At 40.0% G+C, this 25,315-nt stretch overlaps 1 protein-coding gene across 1 annotated transcript in view; it reads right to left on the reverse strand.

Moving 5' to 3' along the window:
* Positions 1-249: 249 nt before the first annotated feature.
* The window catches only part of LOC121529073 (prostatic spermine-binding protein), a 27,294-nt gene continuing 2,228 nt past the window's right edge, over positions 250-25,315 (reverse strand). The window contains exons 2-6 of the mRNA XM_041816753.1: positions 14,286-14,374; positions 13,998-14,066; positions 12,084-12,135; positions 600-636; positions 250-496 (exon numbers count right to left, since the gene is read on the reverse strand). Of these exons, the coding sequence (XP_041672687.1) occupies positions 448-496; positions 600-636; positions 12,084-12,135; positions 13,998-14,066; positions 14,286-14,374 (296 nt within the window). The 3' untranslated portion in view covers positions 250-447. The remainder of the gene's footprint in view (positions 497-599; positions 637-12,083; positions 12,136-13,997; positions 14,067-14,285; positions 14,375-25,315) is intronic.

A 25,315-nucleotide genomic window follows, 5' to 3' on the forward strand; every position in this document is an offset into this window, starting at 1 on the left:
ATCCTCTGGATGCTGAGGTCAGACTGCCTCATTAAATAAATTAAACCTCAAACACCAAATAAATGAGCGTAAACCTCCTCAGATCTCTCCTACAGCTGTCCTCATGCAGAAATGAAGCGTTCATGTTTAGGGCGGTCCTTAGAGCAGTCCTGATGGGAGAGGCTGACATTAAAAATCTCTCTTTATCAGACTTTCTCTTTCTAACGGAACATTTTTACTGGATGTTAAAATCAGTGAATGAGTCAGAGAAAACGTCCCCTCCTCTTTATTGAACACATGTCAAATATCAGTTCAGGTATTCTCTTAAAAGCACATCTTTGACTTCTCTGTTAACAACAGTACACAAATATATTAAGTTAGTCTTTGAATGACTGATTTAAGTCACTGAGAGCAAAAATAACAATGAAACAAATCATCCGGCCACATGGTGGCGACATATTCTCGTGTTTAGTTGTCATCATCGTCATCGTCGTCGTCAAAGACGTCGGCTACGGTCCTGTGGAGGAGACACAAACAGCTCAGAGACGTTGAATATTCCTGTCATCTTACCATCACCATCAGTATTAGAGCCATTTAAGAGTCAGAGAGAGGAGACGTACTTGTAGATCGACCCGCTGACCTCATCCAGGAAACCTCCTGAAAAAGGAGAGAAGAAGAGAGCTTAAACCATGATCAGATATGAAAGAGGGGAGTTTACTTTACTTTTTATCTGTTTGTTTTTTGATTTAATTTAATTTAATTTCTATTTTAGTTTATTTTATTGTATTATTTTATTTTTATTCTATTTTATTTATTTTTATTTTATTTTTATTTCTATTTCTATTTCTATTTCTATTTCATTTCTATTTTATTTTTTTTATTTTATTTTATTTTATTTTATTTTATTTCTATTTCTATTTCTATTTCTATTTTATTCTTTTCTACTTCTATTTCTATTTTATTTATTTCTATTTTATTTTAGTTTATTTCTATTTCTATTTTATTTATTTTATTTTATTTATTTTATTTTATTTTATTTTATTTTATTTCTATTTTTATTTTATTTTATTTTTATTCTATTTTTATTCTATTTTATTATTATTTTTCCATTTTTATTTTTACTTTAATTATTTCTTTATTTGTCATTTGATTTACTTTATTTCAGTCTTAAATCATTATTATTGTCCATCTATAACCTCTTATATCTTAACCTATCTTGTTTTGTTTTTGTTGGAAACATGCAGAAACTGTACATGTCAGACACATTTGTGTATTTTGCAATTACTAATAAAACAATCTTTAAAAAAAAAGAAAAAGAGTGAGTAAATCTTTGTGGCTGAAATGATCAACTCTGACTTTATTTCAGGACCAAGAAGTCGACCGTGACTTCCAGTCCGTCTGCTCCAACGCTGCCCCTTTAACCCTTAAGCCTTCTCTGCTCCACATCTACAGGCCATCCTGGGAGGGTCACATCTATCTGGGTAACACCTCATGTACGACGCTGGGGAAGGGCAGAACCTTTCAAACCTTTCACGTTCATTACAGGAACAGAAAGTCTGACGTGGCCGTGCATGGAGGAGCAGACTCCCTCAGCTGATCTATCAGAGGAGAGGGAAACTAAAGTCTGACTGAAGCTGAGCAGGAGAGCAGAGACCAGTCTGCGTCTGTGCTCTAATACAGGTCTGATCCAGGTCTGATCCAGGTCAGATAAAGGTCTGATCCAGGTCTGATCCAGGTCAGATAAAGGTCTGATCCAGGTCTGATAAAGGTCTGATAAAGGTCTGATCCAGGTTTGATCCAGGTCTGATAAAGGTCTGATAAAGGTCTGATCCAGGTCTGATCCAGGTCTGATAAAGGTCTGATAAAGGTCTGATCCAGGTTTGATCCAGGTCTGATCGAGGTCTGATCCAGGTCTGATAAAGGTCTGATCCAGGTCTGATCCAGGTCTGATAAAGGTCTGATAAAGGTCTGATCCAGGTTTGATCCAGGTCTGATCGAGGTCTGATACAGGTCTGATAAAGGTCTGATCCAGGTCTGATCCAGGTCTGATAAAGGTCTGATAAAGGTCTGATCCAGGTTTGATCCAGGTCTGATCGAGGTCTGATACAGGTCTGATACAGGTCTGATAAAGGTCTGATCCAGGTCTGATAAAGGTCTGATACAGGTCTGATCCAGGTTTGATCCAGGTCTGATCGAGGTCTAATCCAGGTCTGATAAAGGTCTGATAAAGGTCTGATCCAGGTCTGATCCAGGTCTGATCCAGGTCAGATAAAGGTCTGATAAAGGTCTGATCCAGGTTTGATCCAGGTCTGATCGAGGTCTGATCGAGGTCTGATACAGGTCTGATAAAGGTCTGATCCAGGTCTGATCCAGGTCTGATCCAGGTCTGATAAAGGTCTGATCCAGGTTTGATCCAGGTCTGATCGAGGTCTGATACAGGTCTGATAAAGGTCTGATCCAGGTCTGATCCAGGTCTGATAAAGGTCTGATAAAGGTCTGATCCAGGTCTGATCCAGGTCTGATAAAGGTCTGATAAAGGTCTGATCCAGGTTTGATCCAGGTCTGATCGAGGTCTGATCCAGGTCTGATAAAGGTCTGATAAAGGTTTGATCCACGTCTGATCCAGGTCTGATCCAGGTCTGATCCAGGTCTGATCCAGGTCTGATAAAGGTCTGATAAAGGTCTGATCCAGGTTTGATCCAGGTCTGATCCAGGTCTGATCCAGGTCTGATAAAGGTCTGATAAAGGTTTGATCCAGGTCTGATCCAGGTCTGATCCAGGTCTGATCCAGGTCTGATCCAGGTCTGATAAAGGTCTGATAAAGGTCTGATCCAGGTCTGATCGAGGTCTGATAAAGGTCTGATAAAGGTCTGATCCAGGTCTGATAAAGGTCTGATCCAGGTCTGATAAAGGTCTGATCCAGGTCTGATAAAGGTCTGATAAAGGTCTGATCCAGGTTTGATCCAGGTCTGATCCAGGTCTGATCCAGGTCTGATAAAGGTCTGATAAAGGTCTGATCCAGGTTTGATCCAGGTCTGATCGAGGTCTGATACAGGTCTGATCCAGGTCTGATCCAGGTCTGATCCAGGTCTGATACAGGTCTGATAAAGGTCTGATCCAGGTCTGATCCAGGTCTGATCCAGGTCTGATCCAGGTCTGATAAAGGTCTGATAAAGGTCTGATCCAGGTTTGATCCAGGTCTGATCCAGGTCTGATCCAGGTCTGATCGAGGTCTGATCCAGGTCTGATAAAGGTCTGATAAAGGTCTGATAAAGGTCTGATCCAGGTTTGATCCAGGTCTGATCCAGGTCTGATCCAGGTCTGATCCAGGTCTGATCCAGGTCTGATCCAGGTCTGATCGAGGTCTGATCCAGGTCTGATAAAGGTCTGATAAAGGTTTGATCCAGGTCTGATCCAGGTCTGATCCAGGTCTGATAAAGGTCTGATAAAGGTCTGATCCAGGATTGATTCAGGTCTGATCCAGGTCTGATCCAGATCTGATAAAGGTCTGATAAAGGTCTGATCCAGGTCTGATCCAGGTCTGATAAAGGTCTGATAAAGGTCTGATCCAGGTCTGATCCAGGTCTGATAAAGGTCTGATAAAGGTCTGATCCAGGTTTGATCCAGGTCTGATCCAGGTCTGATCCAGGTCTGATCCAGGTCTGATAAAGGTCTGATCCAGGTCTGATCCAGGTCTGATAAAGGTCTGATCCAGGTCTGATCCAGGTCTGATCCAGGTCTGATCCACGTCTGATAAAGGTCTGATCCAGGTCTGATAAAGGTCTGATAAAGGTCTGATAAAGGTCTGAACCAGGTCTGATCCAGGTCTGATCGAGGTCTGATACAGGTCTGATCCAGGTCTGATAAAGGTCTGATAAAGGTCTGATCCAGGTCTGATAAAGGTCTGATCCAGGTCTGATCCAGGTCTGATCCAGGTCTGATCCAGGTCTGATCCAGGTCTGATAAAGGTCTGATAAAGGTCTGATAAAGGTCTGATCGAGGTCTGATCCAGGTCTGATAAAGGTCTGATAAAGGTTTGATCCAGGTCTGATCCAGGTCTGATCCAGGTCTGATCCAGGTCTGATAAAGGTCTGATAAAGGTCTGATCCAGGTTTGATTCAGGTCTGATCCAGGTCTGATCCAGATCTGATAAAGGTCTGATAAAGGTCTGATCCAGGTCTGATCCAGGTCTGATAAAGGTCTGATAAAGGTCTGATCCAGGTCTGATCCAGGTCTGATAAAGGTCTGATAAAGGTCTGATCCAGGTCTGATCCAGGTCTGATCCAGGTCTGATAAAGGTCTTGACCAGGTCTGATAAAGGTATGATCCAGGTCTGATCCAGGTCTGATCCAGGTCTGATCCAGGTCTGATAAAGGTCTGATAAAGGTTTGATCCAGGTCTGATCCAGGTCTGATAAAGGTCTGATCCAGGTCTGATCCAGGTCTGTTCCAGGTCTGATAAAGGTCTGATCCACGTCTGATAAAGGTCTGATCCAGGTCTGATAAAGGTCTGATCCAGGTCTGATAAAGGTCTGATAAAGGTCTGATAAAGGTCTGATAAAGGTCTGAACCAGGTCTGATCCAGGTCTGATCCAGGTCTGATCCAGGTCTGATAAAGGTCTGATAAAGGTCTGATCCAGGTCTGATCCAGGTCTGATCCAGGTCTGATCCAGGTCTGATAAAGGTCTGATAAAGGTCTGATAAAGGTCTGATCCAGGTCTGTTCCAGGTCTGATAAAGGTCTGATCCACGTCTGATAAAGGTCTGATCCAGGTCTGATCCAGGTCTGATCCAGGTCTGATAAAGGTCTGATAAAGGTCTGATAAAGGTCTGATCCAGGTCTGATCCAGGTCTGATCCAGGTCTGATCCAGGTCTGATAAAGGTCTGATAAAGGTCTGATCCAGGTCTGATCCAGGTCTGATAAAGGTCTGATAAAGGTCTGATAAAGGTCTGATCCAGGTCTGATCCAGGTCTGATCCAGGTCTGATAAAGGTCTGATAAAGGTCTGATCCAGGTCTGATCCAGGTCTGATAAAGGTCTGATAAAGGTCTGATAAAGGTCTGATCCAGGTCTGATCCAGGTCTGATCCAGGTCTGATAAAGGTCTGATAAAGGTCTGATCCAGGTCTGATCCAGGTCTGATCCAGCTGCTTCCACTCTCATCTCCTCATCAGCCGCCATTGTTTACAGCAGTGGTTTTCAGAGTGTGAGGCGGGCCTCCCCTGGGGGGCGCCACAGAGCTTCAGGGGAGGAACTATAAACAGAAAATCAGTGATGTTCTTTGCTAACTTCTGCTGCTTGCAGCAAAATGGATAAACTTATAGTTACTATGAGGCAGTGACACTCAATGTGTGATTATTAGTGGCTCTATGATGTCTTCATTTTAAACATTATTCCCCCAAAAAACCTTAAAAAGGGAACTTCTCGACCCCTCATACCATTTTGATACTTTTCATCCATTTAAGCATCCTTTGGTCATTAAATGACACTTTTTTCCTGCTTTTCACCCACTTTTTGACTCATTTTTTTACCTTGTTTTTGCCAACTTTGGATCTTTATTTCCCACCTGTTCCTCATTTTTTTGTCACTTCTCACCCCTTTATTCACTTTTGGTCCCCATTTTGCTGTTTTTTGACCATTTCTGCCATCTTTAACTGATGTTTATTGCTACTCTAAGCTGTTTCTGCCATCTTTAACTGATGTTTATTGCTACTCTAAACTGTTTCTGCCATCTTTAACTGATGTTTATTGCTACTCTAAGCTGTTTCTGCCATCTTTAACTGATGTTTATTGCTACTCTAAGCTGTTTCTGCCATCTTTAACTGATGTTTATTGCTACTCTAAGCTGTTTTCACCATCTTTAACTGATGTTTATTGCTACTCTAAGCTGTTTCTGCCATCTTTAACTGATGTTTATTGCTACTCTAAGCTGTTTTACCATCTTTAACTGATGTTTATTGCTACTCTAAGCTGTTTCTGCCATCTTTAACTGATGTTTATTGCTACTCTAAGCTGTTTTCACCATCTTTAACTGATGTTTATTGCTACTCTAAGCTGTTTTCACCATCTTTAACTGATGTTTATTGCTACTCTAAGCTGTTTTTGCCATCTTTAACTGATGTTTATTGCTACTCTAAGCTGTTTCTGCCATCTTTAACTGATGTTTATTGCTACTCTAAGCTGTTTCTGCCATCTTTAACTGATGTTTATTGCTACTCTAAGCTGGTTTACCATCTTTAACTGATGTTTATTGCTACTCTAAGCTGTTTCTGCCATCTTTAACTGATGTTTATTGCTACTCTAAGCTGTTTCTGCCATCTTTAACTGATGTTTATTGCTACTCTAAGCTGTTTCTGCCATCTTTAACTGATGTTTATTGCTACTCTAAGCTGTTTCTGCCATCTTTAACTGATGTTTATTGCTACTCTAAGCTGTTTCTGCCATCTTTAACTGATGTTTATTGCTACTCTAAGCTGTTTTCACCATCTTTAACTGATGTTTATTGCTACTCTAAGCTGTTTCTGCCATCTTTAACTGATGTTTATTGCTACTCTAAGCTGTTTCTGCCATCTTTAACTGATGTTTATTGCTACTCTAAGCTGTTTCTGCCATCTTTAACTGATGTTTATTGCTACTCTAAGCTGTTTCTGCCATCTTTAACTGATGTTTATTGCTACTCTAAGCTGTTTCTGCCATCTTTAACTGATGTTTATTGCTACTCTAAGCTGTTTCTGCCATCTTTAACTGATGTTTATTGCTACTCTAAGCTGTTTCTGCCATCTTTAACTGATGTTTATTGCTACTCTAAGCTGTTTCTGCCATCTTTAACTGATGTTTATTGCTACTCTAAGCTGTTTCTGCCATCTTTAACTGATGTTTATTGCTACTCTAAGCTGTTTCTGCCATCTTTAACTGATGTTTATTGCTACTCTAAGCTGTTTTTGCCATCTTTAACTGATGTTTATTGCTACTCTAAGCTGTTTCTGCCATCTTTAACTGATGTTTATTGCTACTCTAAGCTGGTTTACCATCTTTAACTGATGTTTATTGCTACTCTAAGCTGTTTTTGCCATCTTTAACTGATGTTTATTGCTACTCTAAGCTGTTTTCACCATCTTTAACTGATGTTTTTTGCTACTCTAAGCTGGTTTACCATCTTTAACTGATGTTTATTGCTACTCTAAGCTGTTTCTGCCATCTTTAACTGATGTTTATTGCTACTCTAAGCTGTTTTACCATCTTTAACTGATGTTTATTGCTACTCTAAGCTGTTTCTGCCATCTTTAACTGATGTTTATTGCTACTCTAAGCTGTTTCTGCCATCTTTAACTGATGTTTATTGCTACTCTAAGCTGTTTCTGCCATCTTTAACTGATGTTTATTGCTACTCTAAGCTGGTTTACCATCTTTAACTGATGTTTATTGCTACTCTAAGCTGTTTCTGCCATCTTTAACTGATGTTTATTGCTACTCTAAGCTGTTTTACCATCTTTAACTGATGTTTATTGCTACTCTTAGCTGTTTTACCATCTTTAACTGATGTTTATTGCTACTCTAAGCTGTTTTTGCCATCTTTAACTGATGTTTATTGCTACTCTAAGCTGTTTCTGCCATCTTTAACTGATGTTTATTGCTACTCTAAGCTGTTTCTGCCATCTTTAACTGATGTTTATTGCTACTCTAAGCTGTTTCTGCCATCTTTAACTGATGTTTATTGCTACTCTAAGCTGTTTCTGCCATCTTTAACTGATGTTTATTGCTACTCTAAGCTGTTTTCACCATCTTTAACTGATGTTTATTGCAACTCTAAGCTGTTTTCACCATTTTTAACTGATGTTTATTGCTACTTTAAACTGTTTCTGCCATCTTTAACTGAAGTTTATTGCTACCTTAAGCTGTTTCTGCCATCTCTAACTGATGTTTATTGCTACTCTAAGCTGTTTCTGCCATCTTTAACTGATGTTTATTGCTACTCTAAGCTGTTTTACCATCTTTAACTGATGTTTATTGCTACTCTAAGCTGTTTCTGCCATCTTTAACTGATGTTTATTGCTACTCTAAGCTGTTTCTGCCATCTTTAACTGATGTTTATTGCTACTTTAAGCTGTTTCTGCCATTTTTAACTGATGTTTATTGCTACTCTAAGCTGTTTTTTCCATTTTTAACTGATGTTTATTGCTACTCTAAGCTGTTTCTGCCATCTTTAACTGATGTTTATTGCTACTCTAAGCTGTTTCTGCCATCTTTAACTGATGTTTATTGCTACTTTAAGCTGTTTCTGCCATTTTTAACTGATGTTTATTGCTACTCTAAGCTGTTTTCACCATCTTTAACTGATGTTTATTGCTACTTTAAGCTGTTTTTGCCATCTTTAACTGATGTTTATTGCTACTCTAAGCTGTTTCTGCCATCTTTAACTGATGTTTATTGCTACTCTAAGCTGTTTCTGCGATCTTTAACTGATGTTTATTGCTACTTTAAGCTGTTTCTGCCATCTTTAACTGATGTTTATTGCTACTTTAAGCTGTTTTTGCCATTTTTAACTGATGTTTATTGCTACTCTAAGCTGTTTTCACCATCTTTAACTGATGTTTATTGCTACTTTAAGCTGTTTCTGCCATCTTTAACTGGTGTTTATTGCTACTCTAAGCTGTTTTCACCATCTTTAACTGATCTTTATTGCTACTCTAAGCTGTTTTCACCATCTTTAACTGATGTTTATTGCTACTCTAAGCTGTTTTTGCCATCTTTAACTGATGTTTATTGCTACTCTAAGCTGTTTTTGCCATCTTTAACTGATGTTTATTGCTACTCTAAGCTGTTTTACCATCTTTAACTGATGTTTATTGCTACTCTAAGCTGTTTTTACCATCTTTAACTGATGTTTATTGCTACTCTAAGCTGTTTCTGCGATCTTTAACTGATGTTTATTGCTACTCTAAGCTGTTTTTGCCATCTTTAACTGATGTTTATTGCTACTCTAAGCTGTTTTTGCCATCTTTAACTGATGTTTATTGCTACTCTAAGCTGTTTTACCATCTTTAACTGATGTTTATTGCTACTCTAAGCTGTTTTACCATCTTTAACTGATGTTTATTGCTACTCTAAGCTGTTTCTGCCATCTTTAACTGATGTTTATTGCTACTCTAAGCTGTTTCTGCCATCTTTAACTGATGTTTATTGCTACTCTAAGCTGTTTCTGCCATCTTTAACTGATGTTTATTGCTACTCTAAGCTGTTTTTGCCATCTTTAACTGATGTTTATTGCTACTCTAAGCTGTTTTTGCCATCTTTAACTGATGTTTATTGCTACTCAAAGCTGTTTTACCATCTTTAACTGATGTTTATTGCTACTCTAAGCTGTTTTTGCCATCTTTAACTGATGTTTATTGCTACTCTAAGCTGTTTTTGCCATCTTTAACTGATGTTTATTGCTACTCTAAGCTGTTTCTGCCATCTTTAACTGATGTTTATTGCTACTCTAAGCTGTTTCTGCCATCTTTAACTGATGTTTATTGCTACTCTAAGCTGTTTCTGCCATCTTTAACTGATGTTTATTGCTACTCTCAGCTGTTTTTACCATCTTTAACTGATGTTTATTGCTACTCTAAGCTGTTTTTGCCATCTTTAACTGATGTTTATTGCTACTCTAAGCTGTTTCTGCCATCTTTAACTGATGTTTATTGCTACTCTAAGCTGTTTTTGCCATCTTTAACTGATGTTTATTGCTACTCAAAGCTGTTTTACCATCTTTAACTGATGTTTATTGCTACTCTAAGCTGTTTCTGCCATCTTTAACTGATGTTTATTGCTACTCTAAGCCTTTTTACCATCTTTAACTGATGTTTATTGCTACTCTAAGCTGTTTCTGCCATCTTTAACTGATGTTTATTGCTACTCTAAGCTGTTTCTGCCATCTTTAACTGATGTTTATTGCTACTCTAAGCTGTTTTTGCCATCTTTAACTGATGTTTATTGCTACTCAAAGCTTTTTTTGCCATCTTCAACTGATGTTTATTGCTACTCTAAGCTGTTTTTGCCATCTTTAACTGATGTTTATTGCTACTCTAAGCTGTTTTTGCCATCTTTAACTGATGTTTATTGCTACTCTAAGCTGTTTTACCATCTTTAACTGATGTTTATTGCTACTCTAAGCTGTTTTTGCCATCTTTAACTGATGTTTATTGCTACTCTAAGCTGTTTTTGCCATCTTTAACTGATGTTTATTGCTACTTTAAGCTGTTTTTGCCATCTTTAACTGATGTTTATTGCTACTCTAAGCTGTTTTACCATCTTTAACTGATGTTTATTGCTACTCTAAGCTGTTTTTGCCATCTTTAACTGATGTTTATTGCTACTCTAAGCTGTTTCTGCCATCTTTAACTGATGTTTATTGCTACTCTAAGCTGTTTCTGCCATCTTTAACTGATGTTTATTGCTACTCTAAGCTGTTTCTGCCATCTTTAACTGATGTTTATTGCTACTCTAAGCTGTTTCTGCCATCTTTAACTGATGTTTATTGCTACTCTAAGCTGTTTTTGCCATCTTTAACTGATGTTTATTGCTACTCTAAGCTGTTTCTGCCATCTTTAACTGATGTTTATTGCTACTCTAAGCTGGTTTACCATCTTTAACTGATGTTTATTGCTACTCTAAGCTGTTTCTACCATCTTTAACTGATGTTTATTGCTACTCTAAGCTGTTTTTGCCATCTTTAACTGATGTTTATTGCTACTCAAAGCTGTTTTACCATCTTTAACTGATGTTTATTGCTACTCTAAGCTGTTTTACCATCTTTAACTGATGTTTATTGCTACTCTAAGCTGTTTTTGCCATCTTTAACTGATGTTTATTGCTACTCTAAGCTGTTTCTGCCATCTTTAACTGATGTTTATTGCTACTCTAAGCTGTTTTTGCCATCTTTAACTGATGTTTATTGCTACTCTAAGCTGTTTTTGCCATCTTTAACTGATGTTTATTGCTACTCTAAGCTGTTTTTGCCATCTTTAACTGATGTTTATTGCTACTCTAAGCTGTTTCTGCCATCTTTAACTGATGTTTATTGCTACTCTAAGCTGTTTTTGCCATCTTTAACTGATGTTTATTGCTACTCTAAGCTGTTTTACCATCTTTAACTGATGTTTATTGCTACTCTAAGCTGTTTTTGCCATCTTTAACTGATGTTTATTGCTACTCTAAGCTGTTTTTGCCATCTTTAACTGATGTTTATTGCTACTCTAAGCTGTTTTACCATCTTTAACTGATGTTTATTGCTACTCTAAGCTGTTTTTGCCTCTCCACCCCTTAGATCGTTGCTCTTGCAGAGGTATTTTTCAGCAGTTTGGCTTTTTGGTTGAGTAATGCTGCTTTAACGATTATCAGATCAGAATAATCAGGTAGTATTGGTAATAAATTCATGACTGAACCCAGCGAACTGATTACCTGGTAAAGATGGATGTTTGAGAACATTTGCAGACCAAAATATCAAAGATATAAAAATGTTAAAAATGTTCCAAATTAGAGATAAATGTTTAAATATGTTTTTTTTTCAATCTGAATCTTTATGGGGGTCCACTGAATGAATTGTTTTCTCTTAGGGGAGGCTCACTCTCACACACTGTGAAAACCCCTGGTTTACAGGATTGTGTCACTTCTACTAAACTGCACCTGAAGCTCCACCTCTTTACCCTTAAATGATGCTGATTGGTCCAGAACATCTGTGACTGGGAACAAGCGAATCAGCTTGAAGCTTTGAGAGAAGACTCCTCCATCATCTTTGAGGTTTTATTTTGGCGTGAACATCTCGCTGACTCAGCGTGTGTGATGTAACAGCGTCGTTGCTGGGACCGTCCAGACTCCCTCAGGTAGACCCCGTGTTCAGACTAGACTTCGGTATGTTTCAGCCTCTGCAGAGCTGCTGGAACCTGAAGCTGGTTTAAGTCCCAGTGGGAGGTCCCTGAGGCTGGTTCAGAGACCCTTTAGAGTATCTGTACACTCCCTGTAACGATGACTCAGTCCCAGGTTTAAAGCTCAGTCCTGTGTGAGTACATACTAAAGAAGAGCTCAGCCCTCCCTCTTTGTAAACAGGTGTTTGTGCGTTACTCACCTGGCTTGCACACGGTTTGGCAGACAGGACACACGTGACAGAAGTTACACATCTGTGAGACAGAAAAACAGAGACGTCAGGATAGAAGCCATTAAAAGGACTGATGAAGTCTGAGCAAGACCACAAAAACTTCCTGCATGCTCAGACACAAGCATCAGAACCAGGAAGGTAATGGGTGCATAGACCTGGACTTCAGTATCCTGGTCTGGATCAGGATTTGTATCTACCCTCTTTAGTGCTTGAAGGATTAAATCCTATTTCAGAGACTTTTGAGAAACCAGATTTTTCTACCCAGAGGACTCTGTGGCAAACGGGATACTCTGGCAGGGTCTTAACGTCTGGACCGTCTGAGAAACTGGGTTTCGTCTTTCTCATAGAGGGTTTGGACCCAAAAACGGGTTTTAGCCATTTTAGCTGCTGCATGAGAAACATGAGCAGGACGAAGTCTATAATGTGCTTTTACTTTTAGAGGAAATGTCTTTATCTCTTAGTTCTGTCTGAAGCCCAACCGTCCCCTTTTATTGCTAAAATCTTTGTCTATGCCTGAAAAATGTGGAGAGTTTGGGTCCTGATTAAGGAGGTGGAGGGTCCTGATGAAACAGAAACCTGATGTGGACAAGCATCAGAGCAGAAGAGGTTCTGGTCCACCTACTTTCATAACATAAGACCAGACCAGATGTTTGGTCGCCATCTGCTGGCCGCCACAGGAGACGGCGAGTCCCTCCTTAGTTTAGGGCAGACTCTGTCACTGCAGGGGCCGAAACCTGGATTTGGGTCTAACCTGAGGGTCCTGCAGGGTCCAAATTTCCCATAAACTGTCAACCTCATCTTCACTGGTAACAAATTAGAGGGAAATAAAACATATAACACTGATGATGAATGATTGTGAGATTCAAATAAAAAGTCAGAAGTTAAAACCATGATCTTCAACAGTTAAAGTACTAAAAAAACATCAAAATCATGATATTTAAAGGTCAAAAGATGAGATAACAAATCAAATTTTGAATCAAAAAGGTCAGTTTTTTTGGATTAAAGGTTCTATCTAGGAGTTAAAAATGTCAAGATATGAGAAAAAAATTCAAAATCAAGAGTTTAGAGGGTCAAAATATGAGATACAATTCTAAAAAATGAGTTTTCAATGTCAACATATGAGATAAAATTAAAAAGATGAACAACAAATTTAAGATTTTAAATAAAAAAGGTAATAGTTGCAATTAAAATTCAAAGGTGGGAGTTGAAAATGTTAAAATATATGATAAAATTAAATTTCATGAGTTTAAAACATCAAAATATGACTTAAAAATTAAAATCATGAATCTAAATGGTCAAAATATGAGATAAAAGCCAAAACCAAAACTTTAAGTCGTAACTGTGAGATGCAAATTAAAAAATATGAAATAAAAACACATTTATTTCACACATTCCTGACTTTTTATCAGATTATTTTAACTCTTCACTATTTCTAAGTGTGATGACTTAACAAGGATATTTTCAGTCATTAAGGTTAACTTTACATTTTTATACTGGAGTAAATCTGCAGACCTCATACTGGTGGGCCAGTCAGAATAAAATATGATCTGGTGGGCCGGATAAAACTGGGCCATGGGCCAGATTTGGTCCCTGGGCCTTGGGTTTGACACCCCAGATGCACAGATTTACTGAGAGACTCCTGTATTCATCGAGTCTACAGGGGCCTGAATAACCCTGGTCCCTGCGTCTATGTAGGAAAACACCAAACATAACAGCTCAGGACGCATCACGACCTTGAAGGGTCGCCCCGTTTCATTGGGGAAGATTTCACCTCTACTCCGTAAATCTTCTCTGGGGTCAAAGGGCATGCAGTAACGAAGGGCTGGGGTCAGAGTTAGAAATGAAGCTGACGTTGATCTGGTGTTGTTAGTGCAGATTTCTGACCTTGCAGTCGTCACAGTGTTCAGACTTGTCTCCCTCTTTACATGGACACTTATCACAGCTGTCACAGTGCTGCAGGAAAAACACACACAAACACACACAAACACACCCCAACACACACACACACACACACACACACACACACACACACACACCCACAAACACACAAACACACACACAAAAACATAAATCAGACAGAGAGAATACAGCAGAGTTCATGTTTGAGTCTGGACATGGAGGGAGCGCTGTCTGATTTACTGTCTTTAACTGTTTTACTAAAACCAAACTTACCTCACAGAATCCACAGAGTGAGCACAGAGAGCCCTCATGGTAATCATCATCATCATCATCGTCATCATCATCATCATCATCATCATCATCTGCACATGGTCGATAAAACAGAGATGTGATTTCTGGCAGTGATAATTCTGCCATCAGTAAAAACAAGTTAAAAACACAGTGGCGTATGTTCACTGAGCTGCAGATCACAGACAGAGCTGCTGTGAACCACAACAATCCTCCTCTACACTGACATCACAGTCAATTAACAGAACCAAATATTTATCTGACAATGTGTGCATTACAGGCATTTATCAAACTGTAACATTTAAACACTTTGGAAATTAAAAAAAGAATAAATAAGTGCTAATAAATCTGTAGAAACAGTGATACAAAAATATTGATTTGAAATTCCCTATGTTTATTAGTAATCACTAAATCTTGACTGATTTATTTATGATTGTGTAAGCAGCTCATTATTGTAATAGAACTGAAACTACTAAAGTTGTCCAGCTTCAACATAAAACAACAAAATATAAAGATAAATATATAATAATAAACTTTACAATACTCATTTAAATTCCTGTATGTATATAGAGATAACATTTCTAAAATAACATAAATCCATATCATACAAAAATTCTCTTAATTAATCTAACTAAATTATTTTTTTCTTTTACATTTTAGGAGAGATATGGTGGCTGAATTCTAAAGCTTAAATACAGAAACTGTTTTATTGGTTACTGAGAACTTAATCTGAATGCCCAATGATGGACAAGATTACAGCGATTCTGACCAACCGGTAAAACATGAGTGAAACATAACAAAATTAAAAAACAATAATAAATAATGTTTATGAGTGCCTATTCAACTATCAAACTGGACAAACGTCCCTATTATGTGACCATCATAAACCAAAGTCACACACCTCATAAATGTATTTTAAATGAGTCAGATTTAACTTTTTAAAGGTCATTAATATGTTGTGAATGTTAACAGCTCCTGCTCTTACATTAGCTGCTACATGATAGAGGTCCACTATCTATCCACTGTAACCCTCTGTCTACTGTAACCCTCTGTCTACTGTAATCGCCTGTCTACTGTAACCCTCTGTCCACTGTAACCCTCTGTCGACTGTAACCCTCTGTCTACTGTAACACTCTGTCCACTGTAACCCTCTGTCGACTGTAACCGCCAGTCTACTGTAACCCTCTGTCTACTGTAACCCTCTGTCCACTGTAACCCTCTGTCTACTGTAATCCTCTGTCTACTGTAACCCTCTGTCCACTGTAACCCTCTGTCTACTGTAACCCTCTGTCTACTGTAACCCTCTGTCTACTGTAACCCTCTGTCCACTGTAACCGCCTGTCTACTGTAACCCTCTCTTTCTACTGTAACCCTCTGTCCACTGTAACCCTCTGTCTAATGTAACCCTCTGTGTACTGTAACCCTCTGTCCACTGTAACCCTCTGTCTACTGTAACCCTCTGTCCACTGTAACCCTCTGTCTACAGTAACCCTCTGTGTACTGTAACCCTCTGTCCACTGTAACCCTCTGTCTACTGTTACCCTCTGTCCACTGTAACCCTCTGTCCACTGTAACCCTCTGTCCACTGTAACCCTCTGTCTACTGTAACCCTCTGTCCACTGTAACCCTCTGTCCACTGTAACCCTCTGTCCACTGTAACCCTCTGTCCACTGTAACCCTCTGTCAACTGTAACACTCTGGCCACTGTAACCCTCTGTCTACTGTAACCCTCTGTCTACTGTAACCCTCTGTCCACTGTAACCCTCTGTCCACTGTAACCCTCTGTCTAATGTAACCCTCTGTGTACTGTAACCCTCTGTCCACTGTAACCCTCTGTCTACTGTAACCCTCTGTCCACTGTAACCCTCTGTCTACAGCAACCCTCTGTCTACTGTAACCCTCTGTCCACTGTAACCCTCTGTCTACTGTAACCCTCTGTCCACTGTAACCCTCTGTCTACTGTAACCCTCTGTCCTTCATAACCCTCTGTCTACTGTAACCCTCTGTCCACTGTAACTACCTGTCTACTGTAACCCTCTGTCCACTGTAACCCTCTGTCTACTGTAACCCTCTGTCTACTGTAACCGCCTGTCTACTGTAACCCTCTGTCCACTGTAACCCTCTGTCCACTGTAACCCTCTGTCTAATGTAACCCTCTGTGTACTGTAACCCTCTGTCCACTGTAACCCTCTGTCTACTGTAACCCTCTGTCCACTGTAACCCTCTGTCTACAGTAACCCTCTGTCTACTGTAACCCTCTGTCCACTGTAACCCTCTGTCTACTGTAACCCTCTGTCCATCATAACCCTCTGTCTACTGTAACCCTCTGTCCACTGTAACTACCTGTCTACTGTAACCCTCTGTCCACTGTAACCCTCTGTCTACTGTAACCCTCTGTCTACTGTAACCGCCTGTCTACTGTAACCCTCTGTCCACTGTAACCCTCTGTCCACTGTAACCCTCTGTCTAATGTAACCCTCTGTGTACTGTAACCCTCTGTCCACTGTAACCCTCTGTCTACTGTAACCCTCTGTCCACTGTAACCCTCTGTCTACAGTAACCCTCTGTCTACTGTAACCCTCTGTCCACTGTAACCCTCTGTCTACTGTTACCCTCTGTCCACTGTAACCCTCTGTCCACTGTAACCCTCTGTCCACTGTAACCCTCTGGCCACTGTAACCCTCTGTCTACTGTAACCCTCCGTCTACTGTAACCCCTTTGTCCACTGTAACCCTCTGTCCACTGTAACCCTCTGTCTAATGTAACCCTCTGTGTACTGTAACCCTCTGTCCACTGTAACCCTCTGTCTACTGTAATCCTCTGTCCACTGTAACCCTCTGTCTACAGCAACCCTCTGTCTACTGTAACCCTCTGTCCACTGTAACCCTCTGTCTAATGTAACCCTCTGTGTACTGTAACCCTCTGTCCACTGTAACCCTCTGTCTACTGTAACCCTCTGTCCACTGTAACCCTCTGTCTACAGTAACCCTCTGTCTACTGTAACCCTCTGTCCACTGTAACCCTCTGTCTACTGTAACCCTCTGTCCATCATAACCCTCTGTCTACTGTAACCCTCTGTCCACTGTAACTACCTGTCTACTGTAACCCTCTGTCCACTGTAACCCTCTGTCTACTGTAACCCTCTGTCTACTGTAACCGCCTGTCTACTGTAACCCTCTGTCCACTGTAACCCTCTGTCCACTGTAACCCTCTGTCTAATGTAACCCTCTGTGTACTGTAACCCTCTGTCCACTGTAACCCTCTGTCTACTGTAACCCTCTGTCCACTGTAACCCTCTGTCTACAGTAACCCTCTGTCTACTGTAACCCTCTGTCCACTGTAACCCTCTGTCTACTGTTACCCTCTGTCCACTGTAACCCTCTGTCCACTGTAACCCTCTGTCCACTGTAACCCTCTGGCCACTGTAACCCTCTGTCTACTGTAACCCTCCGTCTACTGTAACCCCTTTGTCCACTGTAACCCTCTGTCCACTGTAACCCTCTGTCTAATGTAACCCTCTGTGTACTGTAACCCTCTGTCCACTGTAACCCTCTGTCTACTGTAATCCTCTGTCCACTGTAACCCTCTGTCTACAGCAACCCTCTGTCTACTGTAACCCTCTGTCCACTGTAACCCTCTGTCTACTGTAACCCTCTGTCCACTGTAACCCTCTGTCCACTGTAACCCTCTGTCTACTGTAACCCTCTGTCTACTGTAACCCTCTGTCCACTGTAACCCTCTGTCTACTGTAACCCTCTGTCTACTGTAACTGCCTGTCCACTGTAACCCTCTGTCCACTGTAACCCTCTGTCTACTGTAACCCTCTGTCTACTGTAACCCTCTGTCCACTGTAACCGCCTGTCTACTGTAACCCTCTGGCCACTGTAACCCTCTGTCTACTGTAACCCTCTGTCCACTGTAACCCTCTGTCCACTGTAACCCTCTGTCCACTGTAACCCTCTGTCTAATGTAACCCTCTGTGTACTGTAACCCTCTGTCCACTGTTACCCTCTGTCTACTGTAACCCTCTGTCCACTGTAACCCTCTGGCCACTGTAACCCTCTGTCTACTGTAACCCTCCGTCTACTGTAACCCCTTTGTCCACTGTAACCCTCTGTCCACTGTAACCCTCTGTCTAATGTAACCCTCTGTGTACTGTAACCCTCTGTCCACTGTAACCCTCTGTCTACTGTAATCCTCTGTCCACTGTAACCCTCTGTCTACAGCAACCCTCTGTCTACTGTAACCCTCTGTCCACTGTAACCCTCTGTCTACTGTAACCCTCTGTCCACTGTAACCCTCTGTCCACTGTAACCCTCTGTCTACTTGACCCTCTGTCTACTGTAACTCTCTGTCCACTGTAACCCTCGGTCTACGGTAACCCTCTGTCTACTGTAACTGCCTGTCCACTGTAACCCTCTGTCCACTGTAACCCTCTGTCTACTGTAACCCTCTGTCTACTGTAACCGCCTGTCTACTGTAACCCTCTGTCCACTGTAACCCTCTGTCTACTGTAACCCTCTGTCTACTGTAACCCTCTGTCCACTGTAACCGCCTGTCTACTGTAACCCTCTGTCTACTGTAACCCTCTGTCCACTGTAACCCTCTGTCCACTGTAACCCTCTGTCTACTGTAACCCTCTGTCCACTGTAACCCTCTGTCTACAGTAACCCTCTGTCTACTGTAACCCTCTGTCCACTGTAACCCTCTGTCTACTGTTACCCTCTGTCCACTGTAACCCTCTGTCCACTGTAACCGCCTGTCTACTGTTACCCTCTGTCCACTGTAACCCTCTGTCCACTGTAACCCTCCGTCTACTGTAACCCTCTGTCCACTGTAACCCTCTGTCCACTGTAACCCTCTGTCTACTGTAACCGCCTGTCTACTGTAACCCTCTGTCCACTGTAACCCTCTGTCTACTGTAACCCTCTGTCTACTGTAACCCTCTGTCCACTGTAACCGTCTGTCTACTGTAACCCTCTGTCTACTGTAACCCTCTGTCCACTGTAACCCTCTGTCCACTGTAACCCTCTGTCTACTGTAACCCTCTGTCCACTGTAACCCTCTGTCTACAGTAACCCTCTGTCTACTGTAACCCTCTGTCCACTGTAACCCTCTGTCTACTGTTACCCTCTGTCCACTGTAACCCTCTGTCCACTGTAACCCTCCGTCTACTGTAACCCTCTGTCTACTGTAACCCTCTGTCTACTGTAACCCTCCGTCTACTGTAACCCTCCGTCCACTGTTACCCTCTGTCTACTGTAACCCTCTGTGTACTGTAACCCTCTGTCCACTATAACCCTCTGTCTACTGTAACCCTCTGTCCACTGTAACCCTCTGTCCACTGTAACCCTTTGTCCACTGTAACCCTCTGTCTACTGTAACCCTCTGTCCACCGGAAACCTCTGTCCACTGTAACCCTCTGTCTACTGTAACCCTCTGTCCACTGTAACCCTCTGTCCACTGAAACCGCCTGTGTTCTGTAACCCTCTGTCCACTGTAACCCTCTGTCTACTGTAACCCTCTGTCTACTGTAACCCTCTGTCAACTGTAACCCTCTGTCTACTGTAACCCTCTGTCTACTGCAACCCTCTGTCCACTGTAACCCTCTGTCTACTGTAACCCTCTGTCCACTGTAACCCTCTGTTCACTGTAACCCTCTGTCTACTGTAACCCTCTGTCCACTGTAACCCTCTGTCTACTGTAACCCTCTGTCCACTGTAACCCTCTGTCCACTGTAACCCTCCGTCTACTGTAACCCTCTGTCTACTGTAACCCTCTGTCCACTGTAACCCTCTGTCTACTGTAACCCTCCATCTACTGTAACCCTCCGTCCACTGTAACCCTCTGTCTACTGTAACCCTCCGTCTACTGTAACCCTCTGTGTACTGTAACCCTCTGTCTACTGCAACCCTCTGTCCACTGTAACCCTCTGTCTACTGTAACCCTCTGTCTACTGTAACCCTCTGTCCACTGTAACCCTCTGTGTACTGTAACCCTCCGTCTACTGTAACCCTCTGTCCACTGTAACCCTCTGTCTACTGTAACCCTCCGTCTACTGTTACCCTCTGTCCACTGTTACCCTCTGTCTACTGTAACCCTCTGTCAACTGTAACCGCCTGTCTACTGTAACCCTCTGTCCACTGTAACCCTCTGTCCACTGTAACCCTCTGTCTACTGTAACCGCCTGTCTACTGTAACCCTCCGTCCACTGTAACCCTCTGTCTACTATAACCCTCTGTCCACTGTAACCCTCCGTCTACTGTAACCCTCTGTCCACTGTAACCCTCTGTCCACTGTAACCCTCTGTCTACTGTAACCCTCTGTGTACTGTAACCCTCTGTCTATTGTAACCCTCTGTCTACTGTAACCCTCTGTCTACTGTAATCCTCTGTCTACTGTAACCCTCTGTCCACTGTAACCCTCTGTCCACTGTAACCCTCTGTCTACTGTAACCCTCTGTAGTTCCAGCCTGAACACTCACAGCTCTTATTTCACTCTTTGGTCAGGAGGTTAAAAACTGTGTGCTAAACTACCTGACGTATCTGATGTAAAGTTAGAGGTTAGTGACTCATTTAAATTTAAAAACTCGATTATAAATGTATTAAACTGAGTTTATCTTCCACACTGTTAAGCTATAAGCTAGCTAGCTTATCTGACAGAAACTCTTCCTTCACTAATGAACAGCTCAGCCAAAATCTGAGTTTATAAGGGTATAAAATATTCACTTGTTGATAAAAAACAGTCCTAAATGTGTTACAGTCATAAATATAATGAGGAGCTCTGTTCTACTTTAGTTAAGCTCATTTTTACATTAATCAAAGGTAGGCTAATGCTAGCTTAGCTAGCACCATGTTCCCTCAGATATATAAATATGTATATTAAAAGGTTTAAAATAAATAAGCACAGCAGCTGGATCTATAGAGATAATTTAAATCTAGGACTAACATATTTTCAAACCTTTAAACAGAGACACCTCATCAGACCATAAACCCCTGTATCAGCTCAGCGTACCAGATTTTATAAAAAGCAGAATAAAAGTGGCAAAAACTGGTGAAAAAGGGCAAAAACTGTGATTAAAGTGGCAAAAATGGGAAAAATGGGCAAAAAGCAGCAAAGGGTGGCAAAATGAGAAAAAAAAGAGGCATTGAATGGCAAACAGCAGCTTAAATGGGCAAAAAAGTGGCAAAAAAATCAGTAAAGGGGAAAATGCAAATTGAAAATAGCAGAATAAAAGTGGCATAAACTGGTGAAAAAAGGCAAAAATGTGATTAAAGTGGCAAAAATGGGCAACAAAGGGAAAAATGGGCAAACAATAGCAAGTCAGGGAAATGGAAATCCACAGGCAAAAATAAAGGTTAACAACAGTCTGATGGTTAAAGCCTGCTGTTTAAGTGTGAGGAAAAATTGAGTAAGGGACTTACAGTGGGTAAGTTCTGAGGTCAAAGTTTCCCTTATTCAGGTTTTGTGGGGATTAATATTTCAGATGAAGACATAAAGAGCCAGGCGTTGATTATCTAGACTAATGCTGTGTCTCAGGCCTCTGTTAGTTCACCTGTGGAAATATTGAGTATATCTATGACAGTACTATAAACATGAGCTACTTGGCTGGTACTTCAAAAATACATGCTTATTATGATGCTCCGCCAGATTTAAGAGGCAAAATAGCCTTCTTTATTAAACTTAGTGATTTAGATAGTTTAGCACAGTTAAGAATGACCTCGCAGGTTAAGTTAGATAAGTCTACCTATACGTTTATCTTCTGTTATGATAAAGCCATATATATTAATAAGCTCCACTAAGCTCTTACATTTTTACATTTTCAACTCCTAACTTTTAATTTTAATTGCAAATATTAACCTTTTCTATTTAAAATCTGAAATTTTTACCTCATCTTTGGACCTTTATAACTCAGTATTTTTAATTTTATCTCATATTTATTATTTAGAATTGTATCTTATATTTTGACCTTCTAAACTCTTGATTTTTATTTTTTTTTCTTATATCTTGACATTTTCAACTCCTAAACATAACTTTAAATCTTAAAAATTTAGGGACGCACGATATTATCGACCAGTTATTGTTATCGGCAGATATCAGATTTTTTGCCGATATTTACATCCAATATTTGGCTCTGCATATCAGCATATATCAGCTGTAAAATTTGGCCATACATCCTGATAAACTAGTGGAGTTTTAGGCTGGACCAACAGACCTATGGAAGATGAGATCCTTTTTTAATCCTCATTCTTTAAACTTTAAAGTGTGTTTTAATTTTTAAAAAGTGTGTTTCTTTTTCTGTCCTCATACCTAAAATTGTGGTCAAAGGACTGAATTTTTAGTTATGTAGAAAATATTTAGCTACATATGGATATCAGCTAAGATGAATCTGCCAATATTGTGCATCCCTAAAAATACTGGCCTTTTTGATTCAAAAATTTAATTTTTTGATCTCATCTTTTGACCTTTTAAACTCATGGTTTTGATTTTTGTCTCATATTTTGACATTAAAAACTCATAGTTTTGAACTTTATCTCATATTTTGACCTTTTAATATGATGATTTTGACGTTTTTTTAGTACTTTAACTGTTAAAGATCATGATTTTAACTTCTGACTTTATTATCATCAGTGTTGTGTTTTTTTCCTATAATTTGTCAGCGGTGAGGATGAGGTGAACTGCTGCTTTACTTCTGTCACAGTAAGTGTGTTTAGTTTGGTGAGATTATGTTCACATTTAGGTAATACATGTACCATTTTCTGTAAAGAATGAAAAAACATCCTCTTTTTAGATTATTAGTTTTAGTTCTGATCTGTTAAATGCAGATACAGCTGATCAGCCTGTGTGTTGTAACCTCAGTAAACAGTGACGGGCTTGTCTAGCTGCAGTAGAACACATCTGTTGGTTTGAAGCCTGTCAGCAGTGAGTACCTCACTGACTAGTCCTAGCAGGGCTCACCATCAGTCTTTGGTTGGTTTTATAAGGCTTTGTATTGTCTGATTTTCCACCGTGAGGCATGTCAGCATCTTAAGTGGTCTTCCTTTTTTATCATGACAGCTTGATTGACACATAGACAGACGAATCAGAGTTGAGCTTAGACTCGTAGTCCATTAGTGACGTTAATTCCATTGGTTAAAACAGGAACAGCCCTGGCATTGGTATTGATTGACATCTAGATAGACAAATCAGTGATTACTTGTCAAGTTTCTGTAATCAATCATAATAAGGCCATCTAAATCCCATGTAGAAAATGATCTATTTTATTTTAAGACAGTTTTTAACCCCATATTAAAAACTGTGAAGTTATTCTTACCAGCATCATAACTGGTTGATTAATTGAAGTCAAAGAGGAGTTTAAGATGCTGACTTTGGATTTCTTTTTATAAATCAGTGTTGTAGACTGTTTTGAAACTCTTACTCCATCAAATATACAGTTCAACACTGTTATAAGTAGGGCTGAACGATGTGGGAAAATGATCTAACTGCGATTTGCTATTTGATTATTCCTTAAGTTCCTCATCGTATGTATTTTACGACAAAAACAAAGAATAAATCATTCTATATTCTAACCAACACAGTATTAGATAATACTAGGGCTAAACAGTTTTAAAAAATATCTGATTGTGATGATTTTGACTTGTTTTGCAAATTGGATATAAATTGTTGAATTGATTTATAAATATAGGAGTTATAATTTTTATGTCATCTTCATATTTTATCTAAAAATATACAAAAATGAAGAAAGTAGAATGTTTCTGTGGACTATTCTGATAGTCTACAAAAACACATTTTAAATGGGTCTTGAATGAAGGCGTGATCTGTAGCCTAATGCATAACATCTCTGCTGCAAATAAAAGTCTGAAACTGGAATTTTGACACAAATTTCAGATTAAAGAAATATTGCAACTACTGCGATTTGAGAATTGTAGCAGGCTGTATTGCGGATTTCATCTAATTTTCAATTATTTGCCCAGCCCTAGTCCTAAGTAAAGAATGGCTGCTCTACGTCCAGTTATCCCTGATTGTTAATGGGACACCCAGTTAAGTTTAACGATCCATTAAGAGATTTTCTCAGATAATTGTTCTTTAATGCTTTTAATTTGGATTTTACTGTCTCGGGTCAAGGGTACTTTACTTCCTGTTTGGATAAAAAAGCTGCTTTTATTTTGAAGGAAATAAGGAATTTATGGTGGATAATAACATTGGCTGAACCAAGGAAAATAACTACCTGTGAAGTGTAAAAATGTTAGATATTTGTGGTGGTACATCACTGTGCTGGGATGAGTAGCAGACAGCTGCTGCCCTGGTTCATAGCTAAACTAAAGAGTACCTAGAAGGTGGATTATATCCCATCACAGTTAGTGTGTGAATGCTGACAGCCCTGGTTTATCGTCCCCAGAATGGCCAAAGAAATGTTTCACCCACATGTTAACATCTCTGTCAGACCATTGATTTTAATGAAAGCTTGTACAGTGATATGACAGTGATTGTTCCCCCTCTGCTCTATTGTTCAGACAGGCATGTATAAAAGACAGAGGTCATAAGGAGAACATGCTGCAGTACTCACAGGCTCCTGTAGCTCATCACTCTGGTCCTCATACAGGTAACAAGGCTGAATACACGCTAATGACCAACGCATGCATTATGAAAGCTCTTCTACATGTGCTCTGCCCTTGGTAAGAGATGTTCATTTAGGTAGTTTATGATCATTTGATTTATTTCATGACTGAAAGGAGGTTAAAGACATATGGACAGTGATGAGTGTCATATTTTACACACATGAATGTTCACAGTCTTAACAAAATCACAGTTTTGCCAAATAAATAGAGAAAAAAAGCAAACAACCATTTCATCTCTCGATAATTTGACATTTGATCGTTTTATCTGGATTACAAAGAGACGTTTCTCTCTTTTCCCAAACACTCTCTCCCCAAAAAACCATCACAAAATAATCTACTCAGCCTAGTTTCACTAATGACTCAAGCATTTACTGTAATAATATTATTAATGATACT

The sequence above is a fragment of the Cheilinus undulatus genome, linkage group 21, assembly GCF_018320785.1.
Source record: "Cheilinus undulatus linkage group 21, ASM1832078v1, whole genome shotgun sequence".
NCBI classification, from domain to species: Eukaryota; Metazoa; Chordata; class Actinopteri; order Labriformes; family Labridae; genus Cheilinus; species Cheilinus undulatus.